We start from the raw sequence: 15978 nt of genomic DNA, 5'->3' as shown, positions 1-15978 counted from the left end.
ATAGCAAAAGCCTTCAGATGTAATGTGCTTTGGTAACATAAAAACGCTTTTTTCCAAGATCCAAGCTCTGGCTTTGCAGCTTCATCCTAAAATTGTGAAGGCTAAGCCCTAATTTGTGTATGACACAGAAGATACAAATTATGAACTATGATTGTAGGGTTTGTTCATGCAAAATGCTGATCCGATCTGTCAAAGCTTTATGCTGGATTTGGTGGAAACTTTAACTGTGTAAGCCTGTATTTAAGCACTTTCCTATGCTTGGGCGTTTGTGCTCCGTACCTTGTAATGCCAGGTTGCTTAGAAATCATTCTCCTGGTGACATATGTATCAGAATAGAATTCAGCTTATTCTAAATTAACTGCAAATTCTGCAGTGTTAACAGGAGTAAAAACAGTAATCTACATAGCTGTCTTAAGTAACTGAATCAAGTAAGAAAATATTATTTACAATCTAATTTTTTTCCAGTTACTCATGCCATTGATGCTTGAGTTCCTTTCTTGAATTTCAGAATCCCTTGCTGAAAAGGTTGATGAAATTATACCAGTATGTATATTCTGAAAGAATAGTTGACAAAAATTTTCTGGCTCTAGAACATATTTTTGTTGTCAAGCACTTATGCTTTCTCAGTTTTTCTACTTGTGACATTGTGTTATGGTGTTTTTGTTTATGAAGCACTTTAAGATTTTTGAAGGTGATGTTTGCAGAAAGCTATGTTGATAGGTGAAACAGTAACTTAGGAAAAAAAAAGTCATGGATTAAGCATGAGCTGAAGTTGCCTTCGGTTATTTATTCAAACTAACCCTCCTTGTACCTGATAGGTTGGGCTATGCCCGCATATCTCATGCTGGTTTAAGTGATTCAGAAGTCCAGATGGCCAAATTTAGGATCCCTGATGACTTGGATAACTATATTGATAATGATAGAATTGTCATTGATCCCAACCAAGTTCCTGAGGACATCCATTTCAATCCCAGGTCAGTGCATCTCAAAAGTAATTACAGGGATGATGTACACAATGTTTTATAAAAAAGAATTTTAGGAAAAAAAATGCTTACTAAAGTGGGGAGTGCTGAGGAGTGTCAGACTGAGCGGAGGATCAGGAGGCAAGAACTTCTGATCTGTAATGCTGTTTTTTCCACTGACTTGACATGTGCCTTGGGAAAATCAGTCTGCTGTGCCATAGCATAAATTGAAGGTAATGTCTACTTCACCCAGATGATTAATTTCTGAGATTGTTTGTTAGGGAGATTTGCCAAGTGCTGGTGACTCGTTTTATAGTCGATGAGGTATCTCCCATGTTTCTCAGCAAGTCTGAGGATCAGGGCTTTAGTATACTAGTATTTAGAACACGAAATACAATATTAAATACAATGTTAAATACTCTTTGCGTAAGCATTTTAAAATGTAGCATGTAACTGGAACAAAAGTTAAGGAAAATGCCTGAGGCAGTTTGTTACCTATGTCAGGAAAAAAAGACGAGGCTTTAACACAACAAATTATCTGTTTCTTGAATGCTGTCATTTTTCTGCTGATATTGAATAAATAAGAGAAATATGGAGACAGTTATTTATTTTATACTGAATATCAGTGGAAGAGTTATGAAGTTTGAGACAGATGTTGCCACCCATGGTAGCAGTTATATATTAACATAAGTAGAACTTACTACTTGTAATTTACACAATATAGAATATATTAATTTCTTATATACACCTAACAGCTAAGCTTACTCTCTTTTTATTTACTACTCAATAACTGGCTTCTTGACTAAGCAGGGATTTGCCCAGTCCTTTCCACATGATGAAGCTTGCCTAAAGTCATCATTACAAGTTCAGATTTTTCTCAGTGGATTTCAGTGCAGAATGAAACAGTGCTCTTGTCCTGATTTCTTTTATGTCTGACTATAACTAGAAAAAATGATACTGATTAGGAATAAGTTTAACTTTTTCCAATTAACTAGACCTCTTTTGAAGTACAACGTCACTGCTTTAGAATGTTTAGTTGGTGCTAACATTCTGACCAAATACTACATTTTTCTGTGCAAATTCATCTACCATAATAGTCCGTAGTCACAGCTTTCACGTTTAAACATGGCATGAGAAGTGTACATCTTAATAGACCTCAGATTTAAAATTTTCACTGTAATTTTCAAAACAAAAATGTGCAATGTTAACAGGGTTGAGTATTTGGATACTGCAGGGGTGAAACTCCCTCTCCACTGAAGTCAATGGAAAAAACTTAGCGTAGGATTTTACTGGATGAAAGCACCTCTTGCCTTTGTCAGCTGGAGTTCCTCTTATAGAATGCCCATGGCATTAATCCAATCAATCTAACTAAATATTTCCATTAAACTCAAAGACCTTTAGGTAGATTGTTTTTACAGATTATGATTTATATGTAAATAGAGTTGTGGCCTCTTTCTGAAATGAAATATCTATCTAGAGCATTCATATGAAATGTTAATTGTACTATAAATGTGTATGACTTAATTGCATAGGTTAATTCATATTGTAATGATTTTGCTTTGAATATTTTTGCTTAGGTTTGGATCTTATAAAGATGGACATAATTATGAGCATATTCATCACTTTCATATGAGCACTCCTAAATATTTTAAACAGACAAATTAGAATGAGAAAGTAAGGTATCATTGGGACCAACAGGAAAGATTTGTTGCTTGAAACTGAATGGCCAGCAAAAAAGATTACATTGTTTAAGGATGAGGAACTCCCATGCTGTATAGCACTGAATGTCTATGTAATGGTTACTCTCTTTAGTGAGTTTTCATCCCTGTGAGAGAGGGAAGGTGCATGTTGATAAAGTGGTATCTACCTGGGACAAATATCTGCTTTGTATTCCGCAAAGGAAGACTGGGAACATGCTTTGGCAATAGCTTCTTCAATTTAATTGAAACGACCTATATTGTACTATTTCACAGCTGAACATATCTATCCACCTTTTCTTTAGGGTCCAGATATGACCCCTTTGCTCTTCTAGGAGCAAGGAGTTGGAGCCAACTTCCATACTTTTTTTTTAATGACTCAGGCAAAGCAAAAGAGTGTGATAGTATAGGTGACCTGCTCAGATGTTACACTTAGTAGTCCAGCTACTATTGCTATAAAACGTATATAACGTGGCCTATATTCTTTTCAACAAAGGAAAGATACTAGATTGTGGGTTTTTTCCCACTGGGAGATATGGAATTAACTATATGATATGTTTAAAGAAGTGGAGTTTGTGCATTTTTGGACTTACTGAAACCATATTTACATCTGCTGCTATTTCATGCTTTATTCTTAAAGAATGTATTTTATTGAAACAATTTACAAATGATTGATGTTCATAGTATTGGAGAAAAGGCTGTGAATTTTTTTTAAAGCCAAATCATTATTTACCTACTTTCTCTTTTAACAAGGTATTAGGCACTGCAATGTTTTTACAAAGGAAAGAGTAAAGTATTTCTGAATTGCTATTGTTATATGACGCTTAGTGAACACACTGAAGAAGAACAGAAAAAAAACCCACTGATGATGGCAAGGTTTCTGAGGAGGGAAAAAAGTTGATTGAAATTTGTATTTAAAATGAACTGTAATAAAATGAAAAAGCATCATTATTTTTCTGGCATTACGTCTTTTTAGTGTGCACAAGAATAAGATGTCTATTTATATACATTATATGTAAGGCAAGTGGGATTTTTTTTTTTGGCCTGGGCAGTGAATTATCTATCATGTCCTTGTAAGTGCTTTTTCAGACTCTTTTGGCAAAGTCTTCTATGTTTAACTCCTGATCCTCCCATGCATGTGCAGAGCTTCTGTTGAACGATAAGGACATCTTCAGTGTTGGCCAGTGGAAGTTTCATGCTAGTGAGAAGTATGTAAGATAGTTTATTTAAATGATCATCTCAACTTGGAAATCACATTTGTGGTGTTGATATTTAGTACTGTCTGTCTTTCCAATAATACCTGAAAATACTGTAACTGAAAGGAATGGGTCCTGTTGCAAGAAAGGATTTTTTTTTTCCCCCCTCCCTCTCATTTTCTGCCATGTGCATTTGAGAACAGTTTGAGCACACTCAGTTTTATTGTTTCCCTATGTAAGCAATTACAGGCTATGCCGTTACCAAGGGTTTCTTGTTCCCTGGAGTCTGGGAGCTGCTGCCATCACTAAGCATGTCATTTTATCCTGATCACCCGTCATTTTGCTCCCTTGTTTTTAGGACTGCATCTCTGAAATACGCTTCACTGATTTCTTTGAGCAGGTGGTATGTGAAGGTCACTTGAGGAATACATAGTCACCACAACTTCATCTCAGATTGTATTAGTAAGCCATGACTTCATTAGCTACAACTAACCAGTCATTGTTGACTAATTTTTTTTCCTCACCTAGAGGCGCTGTGTTTGTCTTCACCAGCCCAAGGAAGTCTAATTAAGCATTCCAGGTTAGATTTCCTTTAGGAGAGATTTGAAACCCTCTGAACTTTTTCCTCCAAGTGACCTTCCAGCAGGCCAGGATAAACTAGCCTTCAGAATCACAGGAGTGACTTTCTGACTCTTTCAGCAGTTTTCTTCTGTGAATGCCAGTAGCCCTGTCTCTCTCTTCTGCAGCCTGCCTCAGCTGCTGGCACCGCCGCAGACATTGCATAGTGGCTCCAAGCATCCTTGCTCCTTCACAGCATACTCTGACTCATGTCCAGCCATAGATTTGCCTTTCCACAGCCTGAACAAAACATAACATTAACTCGCCACATTACTTAACGTTCTCTAGAGGCTGATTCTGCAAATACCTCATAATGTGAGCAGTTTATTCATGTGAGGTGCAGGAAATGATACTCATAAACATAACAAGCTTGAAAATCCCTTATTTGTTAACAATTAAATATGAAATCAGAATATTTTTTAATGAAGTCAGACTCCAAAACATGATTTGTGCTGATAGATCAGATTGTATGTCATCTCTGTGTGTAGTCTTCAGTCTGTGATACAATTTGGATGGATTCTCAGTTTTGTTCTTTTCAGCACATGAAAAATTACTGGAAGTATTTGTCCTGTTAGTAGTGTTTGCCTAGACTTTCACAAAGTCTAAAGTTTGAATATTCTGCTCCTTTGAGTGGCCTGTACAACTTAATGCTCATAGTTCTGTACCTTATAATGCCTAACTATCAGAAAACACTGTATGCAAATGTAATTATAATTGAGTAGCAAGTATGTGTTGACATTTGCATTATTTTCTCAAGATGCCCAAGAAAAGATACGACTGTGGACTCTCTGTATACTGCTACTACTGCTGTGGTTAGAATTGGGAAGCTAAAACTACACTTTGTCTTTGAATCTGCACATTAATCTAATCCCCAGTAACTGACTGGTTCAGAAAAATGTGCAGCACACCTCTTAGTTGCATTTACTATGTTTCAAACTATGAAAGAAATGTGCTAGAACAGGTCCTGCTGCAGGGGCACGTGACTAATCTTGCTGTTTCTTCATCATACACTTTCATCTCTGCTTTCATAAGACAGGCTGGTATGAGATGAACAGTTTGTGGAAATCTTTTTACATTCAGAGAAAGCATGAAAATACAAAACCTATAAAATATATATGTGTTTTGTTTTCTAAAGGTTTGAACTTTTCCTGGTGGTGAGAGATTGAGATTATGTATCTGATTTCTTAATTCCATTCTCCCTGATGTTCTGGGCAGGTTAGTTAAAGTCTCAAGGGAAATATATAGGGAGAGACACATTACATCAGGAGCCAAACAACATATCTCTCAGAATAAGAAAGAACAGCTCTTACTCTGTGTAACATCTGAGAGCGCAAATTCTGAGATAAATTGTCCTGGATTCTTCAGCAGGGTGGAGATTTAGGACCCTTCTTGCTTCTATTCCCTTTTTGGGACCTTGACTCTTGCATTTCTATGTGCATAGTAAGCTCAGCTTCAGGAGCAGTGGCTCAGAAGGTTGTTAGAGGGCACTCGTCTGAGACCTGGGAGCCTGTTGTTCAGACCTTTTGGGCTAAGAAGGGCCTGAAACTTCTATTTCCCATTTCCAGGAGGGGTGCTGTGGCTGCAAGCTTATTAAACAAGTTGTGCACGCCCTCCTCCGTTTATGTTTTGAGTGGAGTTGATGGTACTGAAGTGAGTTAGGTGTGGTTTGGATGTCCAGGTGACCAGCTTCCCCTCTTTCACTAAAAACAGGATACTAAAAATATGCAGGGTCCTCTGCTTACGTAGATAAGGAGCTCAGTGGCCCCAAAGGTGCCCATTGATTTGAGGCACCTCTAGGGCTCAGGCAGACTTTTTGAACTGCTCTCTGAGGCTTAGCTGCTTAAAGTGCTCCGAATTATGAGTGATGCAGAATTTAAAGAATCTGAAATATCAAGCTCACTAAAACTAAACATCTAAATCTAGGGATATATAAATATGAGCCACCAACAGCCTTTAAACATGTTTTTTTCATGTACCTAAAATTTTTTCACGTACATTTTTTGCAGGGTGTAACAAAAGGGCACTCAGGGCCAAAGTCATACACTTGTGCAGCAAGTGTAACAGACCTTTCTTTTCATGTAAAGCAGCAGCATAGTATGACTCCATGGCACAGGGCAATTAAAATGAGCTAAATTATGTAGAAGAGTGATTGGAAAGTGCAGCTGCTCCTTTCTGCCACCCGAGGTCCTCTTTTATGCCTGATCAGTAATATACTGCTGATACCACACAAGAATAACAGTTGAGGTATTTCATTACAGTTCTGAAGGTGAAAAATCTTTTCAGAAGCATGACATAAAGCTGTTTGTATCGGCTTGGGTTTCAATTACTTTTTGAAAACTGTGATTGCTAGGTTTGTAAGAAAAGAGACAAATTGCCTTCTAAAATGTCCTATACTGTGCTTTGTTGATGCTTTATCTGCTTTGTTAATGTTCAGCAAAATCTGCTTTGTTAATGTCTTTATTTTCAATACAATTTTCTTCCCCTTCTGACTTTTAAAATGCCTAATGAAGTGTGGTTTTTGTGCCTAAAATTAACTTTCAAGCCTGTTTTTAAGCATGATGAGCAAAGGTATTAGAGACAGTGGCTTTACGAATTTGTAGTCTGATAACCTTCAGACTCGGAGAGGATCCCGTCTTCCTCAAAGACCTTTCTACACTACCTTTCTGATAACGAAGATGATAAAAGTAACTATATGGCTCCTCCCTCTCTACAAAGTAGCCAGTACTTTTCACAGTCTGCAGTGTTCTTTGTGTGCTTGACGTTTTAACCATCAATTAAAAAAAAAAAACAAAAAACAAAAAAAGGCAACATGAACATAAAAATAGGGAAAAAAAGACAAACTTGCTTAAAATAGTGCCCTTTTGGTTTGCCAAGACCATTGAAAAGGACTGTGGTTTTAAATGTTGGTCTAATAGTAGTTAAGTTGGTTGGGTTGATGCATTTCCCACCCCTTCACCAGTCCCCCGAGTGTTGGTGAGAGCATTTGCACATGTGGCAAGCCAGATCAGAAAATTGATCTGGCTGAAAAATAAAAACAACAATAAAAAATTTTAGGGCAGTGTAGTTCTTCAGTCTAATTTGCTATTTTTGCTGCCCAAATGCTTGTAGTGGCACAAAAGAAAGGATGGCATTAATGGGCTAACGCTGGAGCTGCTTAGTCTCCAACCCTGGGATGATGCTTGACGAACCATGCCCTCCCAAATGGATGTGCTTTATGTAAAATGAAGCATTTTTGCATTTTGTAAATTCGGTCTTCAGAAAGAAAACATGGGCTCGATTACAGAACATCTTCCTGCCTGGAGACTTAAATAGTAGTTTACAACAAGTGTGGTAACAAAGTGGATATTTATACCTTCTTGGGGCTGGAACAAAGGTACACGCTGTTATAATGGGCATTCTTTGGATGGGGCAGCCTCTTTTGGCTGAAGTATACACGCCGTTGCTTAGCAGGTAGAAGTGAGTAGCAGTTATGGAAACTATGGTCTATGGAAACATTTGTACAGCAAAGTAATATCTTTTATTTCTGGGTAATAGAGTCAGAAAAAACACATAAACCTTTCTTTAGGTCCAAATGTCTTCAGATACAACCAGACAGTGGGTGGTTTTGTCCTGCCTTTCTTTAGATGTGTATCAGTTTACAGCTACAGAAGCCAAGAGAGAAGATTTTGTCTGACCAAATGAGATATTTTTGTGAAGACATTTTCATTATGAACTAGTGTTCTGCACACCGTTATGGTCAATGCAGACAAACAGGCATCCCTGAAGGCATTGTTCCTGACAATCTTTGGATTGGATTGATCTGTTAAAACAGATCAGATGAGTTGCAACTCAGTGGTGCCCCACTGAGTTTAAGACTTTGGGGTGAAAAGCACAGATGTAGGATGCTGGAACCACCTGAGAAATTAAACCTTGCTTGTCCTGCTTTATTTTATCACACAGATTTTTGAACTAAGGTGGTAATGTAAAATATCTGACAATTGCTAAGATAAAGAGAAGATGGTGGAAAAGGAAAAATGTCAGAGATGAAGAGGCAGGAAGTTCTAGAGAAATAATTTCAAGACGTCAGAATGAATAACTCTAGAGAAGAATTCCAAATAATGAGGTCTTTTCCTATTCTGATACGTTCTTAAGAAAAATGATTTCTCTTCAAAAGCCATGTATTATTGACTCTATTTTCTTCTCTGTAAAACAGGCAGTTAGCAACATGCATATTTTCTTGCAAGGTAAATTAGCTGCATTTGTGTATTTTGTCTGGTTCACTGAATAAGGTAAGGGTCATCTAAGAAAACAAGCGTGTGATCAGTTCATTCAAGACTATCCTAATGCATTTCTCCAAATAGCACAATTACATTAAATCCGGCACTTCTAATTTTCTTTTAACTTGGCCTCTTAGAAGTAACTTAAATTACCTATGGGGGGGAAAAAAAAAGAGTAAATTATCTTAAACGATAATAGTCTTCCATTGTGAACGTGTAGTGCTGTAACAGTCTCTTTCGTTTGCATTTCAGCAGTGAGTAGGGTAAGGGAAGGCTGTTCTCCCCGAAAGACGAAGATACTGAGCTCGCATGCTAAGCGGCAACGACCTGCTAGATGTCTTTCTCCTCCTCCTCAGGCTCAGAGGGGGAGCTCCTTCCCTGTCTACTGCAAGGGGGAAGAAGAGGGGTGGCCTCACGTGCTAGTCTTTTTAGGAGAGGGAACAAAAGGGGGAGTGAGTTCGTCTCATCTAGATCTTTCCTACCTGCGTGCAGCAGCTGTTGGCCCCTACGTGTCCCCACTACAGAGCCTGCTGCTGTTTAACGTTGACCTGACCTTGCTTTGGCAGGCTGCCATTTTTCTCTTAGGAGGAGGAGGGAGATGAGAGAAACCAGGAATTATTTTAAAAACGCTTTGCAATTTGGCTGCGTTGAAGTGACGTTTCACGGGACAAAGGCAGGATGTTTCTCTAGTCCAAAAATTGTCTTCCTGGCTCTACCTGCTGCCAACGGGAGCGCGCGGCGCGGTGCCGCACGGAGGTGCGCACGCACGTGCGTGCAGGAGCGTGCGCCGCAGCCCGCCTACCGGAGCACTGCCGCGACGAGACGGGGCCGCCCGCCGGGCGAGGGGGCCGGGGAGCGGCCTGCCTTCTCGCCCCCGCCGGGCCCCGGTGAAGCGCCACCAGGACGATTCCCGCTTCAGCCCGGAGTAGGTGGGAAACAGGCCTCCGCCCATGGCTCCCCTCGGGGCCGACGAGTCGTTTAACGGACAGCAGGCTCCGGCCCAGCCGGCACGCGCCGTTTAACGGGCTCCAGACGGGCAGGGGGTGGCGCCCCACTCGAGCAGCCGCCGAGCCCCGCCCACCGGCAGGCGCCCTCCCAAGCGGGTCAGCGCGGCCCGCCCCCGGGCTGGCCTTGAGGAGGCTCCGTAGCCCCGCCCTCCGCCCCCCGTTTACCCAATCGTATCATGTCGTGGGCGTGGTCCCCAGCCTCCGGAGCCAATCAGAGCCACGGGTGACACAAAGTGATGTTCTTTGCACGCGCTTTCAAGGCCAGGAAAAACTGGCACCGGCAAAGTCCAGTCAGAGTGAAGGGAGGCGGGGCTGCCTCAGCTGTTTGCCCAATAAAAAGGCGAGAGCGGGCGGGGAAGGCGGTGTGGGGCAGGCAGGAGGAATATGGCAGGTGCTCGATCCAATAGGAGAGCAGAACCCGCCGCCTCGCAGGGCAGCTCGAGCCAATGGGTGGTGCGGATGGGCGGGGCGGGAGGTGTCCGTGCTTGGGCTCTGTGATTGGGAGAGAGGGACAGAGGGAGCCGGGCCGGGCCGGGCCGGGCAGTGTGTGCGCTGCACGAAAATGCACTCGGATGCCGCCGCTGTCAGTGAGTAGCGGCGCGGCCGGGCTCCGGCCCGTGCTCTCTCCTCCGCCCCGTGGCGCGCACCCCGGGGCACTGGCCCAGCCTCTCCGCCGGCGGTCGCCGCCTCCCGTCTGGGGGCGGCTTCTCCCGCAGCTCGCCGAGGAGGCTCAGCCGAGTGCGCGGACGGAGCTCCCGGTCTCGGGGGAGGGCGTTGGGGTGGGCACGGAGCCGTCGCCGGGGGCGGGGGGTGGGCGTCTCTGTGGAGGCAGTAGCCCCATGGGGACGCTGGGCGCCCCGTGGCCCTCGGTGGGCTCCCCCGTAGGGCGGGAGGGGCCGAGGGGGAGCGGGAGGAGGCTGTGAGATGGCGGGGGCGAGTGAGGGAGCCGGGGCCGGTGGGGGCTGGGGGCGCTGGGAGGCTGTGACGCAGTTTCCCCGACCCAGCCTGCAAGCGCAGCGACCTGGTGAGGCCTTGGTGGGCCCTCGCGGCTGCCCTGAGAGGGAGATGGGGGAGCTGAGGGGAGGCACGGGTGCGGGCAGCGGGGCTGCCCGGCAGCCTCGTTCGCTGGGAAGAGGGGGGCGGGAGGGACGGTTAATTTAACGGATTCCCCCGGGCCGGTGCAGAAGAAACGGGCTGTGAAGGGGAATGGGGACCGCAGTGCGTTGTGGGAGGTGGAGTCTGTTCCGCTGCTGCCCCGCGGGGCGGGCCGGGCGTTGCGGTGCTAGGGACTACAACTCCCGGCATGCACGGCGGCGCGCGGCGCTCCGCCCCCGTGAGCGGAGGGGTGAGCGGGGGCGGGGGCGGAGCGCGCTGCCCCGCGGGCGGCGCGGCGCGGAGGGGAGCGGAGCCGGGAGCGGGGCCCCCGCGGGCGCCTCCGGGGGCGAAGGCGCTTGGCTGCGGGGCGGGAGCGGAGCGCAGGCAGCCCTGGGCGAAGCACGTGTGTCTGTTCCGGGGGAGCACAGGGAGGGCTTTGTCTCTGAGGCAGTTCCTGGCTCTGTTATCAGAGGAGGCAGGACGGTGTTTGGTGGGTCGGCTGCCAGGTGAGGTGGGGGGTGGCATCCCCGCGTAGGTGTGGGCTGCGATAGAAACAGGCTTCCTCGCCCTGCGCTAGGGGATGAGCCCTCGGCAGAGCGGTGGTCTGAATTTCTGTGGAATCTCGCAGGAACGTGCTCTCGCTGTGCAAGGAGTTGCAGCTCGGAGATGCTTAATTACTGCGGAACTTACCTTATGGAAAAGATGGTGAAAACTGAAGCGTCAGTCATGCATTACTGAGTGAAGTTCTGACTTTTGGATAAAGTCTCCGAAGTAATTATGGGGGGAAATGCTGCATAAGGCCTAGATTTTCATGAATCCTCTTGTGTTTCCTAAAATGAGAAACTGGACAGGGACAGACTGCTAAAGGCTCAACTCGTAAGGTTATATAATTTCTTTAGTAGTTCTAATTTATTTTATGGTTAGGGATCATTATATGTTGGTGGTTGAGGTTGCTGTGAAAGCACTAATAACTCCCTCATGTTGGAAATGGAAGGATAATTATTCTAGAACATGCCTTCTATTCGGGCTCTTCAGAATATGCCCTATCCAAAAAAAAAAAAAAAAAAGGTGTAAGCCGTTATTACACACGTGAAAGCTGCAGTTACAGATACTTCCACGCTACCTCATGTAGGATGTTGAAGACTATAGGGTGATCATTTATGTGTGTATTTTTGTTTTATTTTAAAATTTCTCTGCAGAAAATGATGGGTAGTGTTTCTCATCCTTCACCTGTTACTAGTTTCCCTTTCGGAATGTCACTTGATATAATTGAATCTTTGACCTCAGTGCATTTTTTTTGGCAATTCATGGCCTTGCATATGCGATATTTTGAATAGGAATGTTTTCATAAGTTAACTTACTTTATTATCTATAGCTAGGTTTTTTTCTTCATTAATAGAGATATTTGAAACAAGAAGTGTTTCTAGCATACCTTTACAAATACGGAAGTTGGCTTATCGTTGTTTCTTGACTGGACATTTTTTGGGGCCTTCTTTTTAGCCCTTCTTAAATTCTTCTCTGTTCTTACTATAGAAACTCTTTTTTACTCTGTCTCAATTTTTCTTTCTGAAACTGAATATATGTTTTCTCACATTATGTGAGAAGCATCAATTTTCCTTTTCCTTCAATGCAAATGTTAGCTTAAAAGTTTCTTGCAAGTCCACTAAGAATAGTCAGAAATGTCTGCTATGTGCAAGGTTATACAATAAATTCAGTTAGGCAGGTAAACAGACTTCCTCTTATTGCTTCTCTTCATTCTTTTGTATCAGGACGAGATTATATTTCTGTTTTTTTGGCACTTGATTTAAATTTGTTTTTGTCTTTGAGGAACTTCTTGTACTAATTTTTAAATGAATTCTCCATTTTCTTTACTTTTCTTCCCTCACTTGGGAATATTGGGGAAAAAAAAGACTTATTTTTTTAAAAACATCATTTCCTAGTTTTGTTTGCATCCTCAAGCACAAGAGGAAGATTTGCCTAGATTTGTCTGTTCTGTGCTTTCCAAAAAGCACTGTATTAGGAAGTACCGTACATCCCATGAAAATGGACAACTCTTGTATCCAGTTTAAATCTTTAAGCATGTAGTGGTGGTGTGATATTCCTTCTGCAGTAAGTAAGACTAGCAAGGACTTAAAGCAGAAACCTCTGAGGTTTGTAAGCTTGCACATTTAAGGGAAGCGTTATTCTTGTACTGTCCATTAAGATGTTTTACTTGAAATTGTAGGCCTTAGATTTAACAAAATTTCTCTTTGGGGCTCATAAAATGGTCAAAAGTTACTATCTTTTTGCTCTGTGTTTTTTTTTTTCCTTTTTTTTTTTTTTAGTTTATGTTGTTATGGTGAGAACTATAAGGCTTTAGTTTGCCCTCGGGAACCAACTGGTGTGACATATGCTTCTGCATCACTTGGTACAGGTGTGTGGCTGCACAGACCCTTTTTAGATTGGGACTGTCTACTGCAGCCGCTCAGTACCTCCCAGTAGCTGAAGACTGCTGCTTCCGTGCCTTAGTGGTAAAGTGGTTTGTAGGAGCGCGCTCTGATCCACTCAGTCAAGTTTATCTGGGTTAGCTGTTGCCACTTATTTAAATTGTCTAAACTGATATGTTTGATTTTTGCCCGGAGTGGATTAGGGAGTGCTCCCGTGACCAGTGCTGCAGCAGAGCTGTGAGAACTGTAACCTTTGGCAGAGAGGAAGAAACCAACAGCTGGGGCAGTAATATCTTTGACCGCCGTAGCTGTTTCTAGGCTATTGGAGCTCCATAGTGATGTATAACAGATCTTGTATAGTGCTGGCTAGCCTAGTAGTGTGCACTTGGTCTGGTGGACAGGGTTGTATTTCTGCTGAATTAGCTAGAGCGCAAGATACAAAGCTTTTATTGGCTTTATGCCCATTGTAGGATGACAGATGACATCTAATCTGGCATGAAGTTAGAGTACTGTGGAAAAACTACTCTGTAGCTGTAACACCTGCTGATACAAAATTAACTCATCAAACTTCTTTGAATGAATTTGATGGCAGAGTGCGATTTAGACAGATGGGCAGTTTATATCAAATGACTGTAAAATTTTGAATCTGTATTAAATGTCTTGTAGGTAGATTTACTGCACTCTTGAATTGTAAACTGAAGGAGATGGTTCACAGCCTGAGTAACAAAAATCAGTGAAATGCTATTTGATTTGGTAACGTATGCTTTAGAAGTGGATTAAAATTAGTTCTAATTATCCGCTGCTTTTATTCATTCTTATCCAACTGTGACCAGTCATTCCAGTTTTTTTATTGTGGCAAGAATCTTCATGAGGAATACTTATCGAACATATCTAGTCAGCACACAAGTTGGAGCGTTTGCAGCATAGGAAACATTCACATCCATACAATGCATGTATGTAGTGTTACTTTTTAAAAAACGAAACAAAATATGAACTAGTGTGCAGAGTTTTGTAAAAAGTATAGCTTAGTATAGTTCAAATTTGTTTCCAGTCAATTTAACGTAAATTTAAACCAAAATAACATTGGTAAACTTTTACATTGCTTAAATTGCTCTAAAATTCTCAATGAAATTTAAACCAATATAGCTCTATTTGTAAACAAGCCTTCCAGTCAGGTTACTTGCTAAACACCAAATAAAATAAGGTTTTATTTCTGTGAGAAAATATTAATGATTTTCCTTTTTCCCTCTCTATGTAGTAATTTTAAAACCTTCTGTTACCACATATAATCAGTCACTCACATTATCTGTAATATAAAATGTTGCAGTTGACTTAAAGCATACCGTTTTAAGGTAAACCTTTGTGTACAAGTGTTTCTTCGTGTAATAATGTGTTACCGTTTCAACCACATTTTGTTTTTTGTTTGTTTTTAATAGTTTAAATCACTCTTTATTTTTGCTTCAGAACATTTCTAGTGTGTAGTAATGTACACAAATTTGCAAGTATGGGTTAGGATAGCGTTGGCATCAGCAGTAGTTCTGAACTTGATGCTCTTCCTTGTGCACACGTATGGGAGGAAACGTGCCTGCAGCACCATCTCTGCAGCCTCATGACTAAGCTGGGTCGCTTCTCAAGCTGGGATGGATCATCTCATGTCTCTTTCCATTTAATTGGATGCCCTCACTGTCCTGACTGGAATTTACTTCAATTTTCTGTCTTATTTTCTGTATCAAGCCCTATGCTAAACCCTACCAAATCAGGGGAGACTCTGCTTTTCTAGCCCTAGTTTGCCTCCTCTGACCGTCAGGCCGTCTCTTGCGGCGCGAATGGGGAGAGCTGTGCCTTCTGCAGGCTCCAGGGGAACGCCTGAGCCGAGGCTGCCATGACCCTAGCAGGTTCAGTTGCAGAAACTGGAAATGAGTTTTAATTCTGTGACAGGAAAGCAGAGTCAGTTGCTGGTGTGTATTGCCGTTTGGGAATCTCTGTTTTTGGGTGCGTTGTTGTGTTTTTGTATAAATGAAAATAAACCTTCTGATTCACATTTTTCTCTTGTTTTCTACTTTCAATAATGAATATAGAAATTCTCCTTCATTAACATAGCTATGGAAGGCTTTCACCAATTCTAGATTTCAAATGTGTACTTCTAAGTTCCTTAATCTTTAAATCATCTTATTGTTAGGATAATTCTGTCAGTAGACTGTGGAGCAAATTATTATTTTTCTGGATAAGCAAACCTTGTTTACAACTGTTTAAGGAGTCAGTACTCTGAACTATTATTTCCCCTATCATTACAAGTTTTCTCTAGTTCTATTCTTTGAAGAAGGATTATACTAATAAAAGTAAAAGCATAAACACTACATTTTACTCTTCAGCAGTGAATCTGTCTAGTACATGTTTTCTCTCTCGTTGTTTCCTGAAAAACTAACAAGAAATTACCCAAGATATTTATACTGAGTTAAAATCTGTCAGATATGTTTTATCAGACACAGAAACTACTACTACAGCTACTTGCACACTTAATTTTTTAATGCAGAGTTATATCTGTAGTATTTAAATGACATGTCAGTCTAATATAATACCTCTGGAAGTGTTTTTACTGTGAGAGTTTGTATAGGTTTTCCACTTGCTCAGGTAAATACGCCAGAAGCTTTTAAGGGAAACTTAGAGTCCACTACTAATCTGATTTAATATATTGCTAATTTTTTTTTGGTAGATTGTGAT

The 15978-nt window shown here is 41.9% G+C and overlaps 2 protein-coding genes across 12 annotated transcripts in view; both read left to right on the top strand.

Moving 5' to 3' along the window:
* Window positions 1-6966, top strand: part of CWH43 (cell wall biogenesis 43 C-terminal homolog) — a 31466-nt gene extending 24500 nt beyond the window's left edge. For 6 of the 8 annotated variants that reach the window (XM_068942919.1, XM_068942913.1, XM_068942915.1 and 3 more), the window contains 2 exons: window positions 819-974; window positions 2540-6966. In XM_068942919.1, coding sequence (XP_068799020.1) covers window positions 819-974; window positions 2540-2627 — 244 coding nt within the window. In that variant the 3' untranslated portion in view covers window positions 2628-6966. The remainder of the gene's footprint in view (window positions 1-818; window positions 975-2539) is intronic. The other 2 variants (XM_068942917.1, XM_068942914.1) reach the window with 2 other exon arrangements.
* A 3228-nt stretch (window positions 6967-10194) lies between these two features.
* DCUN1D4 (defective in cullin neddylation 1 domain containing 4) overlaps window positions 10195-15978 on the top strand; it is a 39984-nt gene continuing 34200 nt past the window's right edge. For 2 of the 4 annotated variants that reach the window (XM_068942910.1, XM_068942909.1), the window contains exon 1: window positions 10195-10323. In XM_068942910.1, the coding sequence (XP_068799011.1) occupies window positions 10299-10323 (25 nt within the window). In that variant the 5' untranslated portion in view covers window positions 10195-10298. Of the gene's footprint in view, window positions 10324-11142; window positions 11338-15978 lie in introns of those variants that run through there. The other 2 variants (XM_009681989.2, XM_009681987.2) reach the window with 2 other exon arrangements.

Source organism: Struthio camelus, chromosome 4 (assembly GCF_040807025.1).
Source record: "Struthio camelus isolate bStrCam1 chromosome 4, bStrCam1.hap1, whole genome shotgun sequence".
Lineage (NCBI taxonomy): Eukaryota > Metazoa > Chordata > Aves > Struthioniformes > Struthionidae > Struthio > Struthio camelus.
This window is presented reverse-complemented; position numbering and strand designations above follow the sequence as displayed.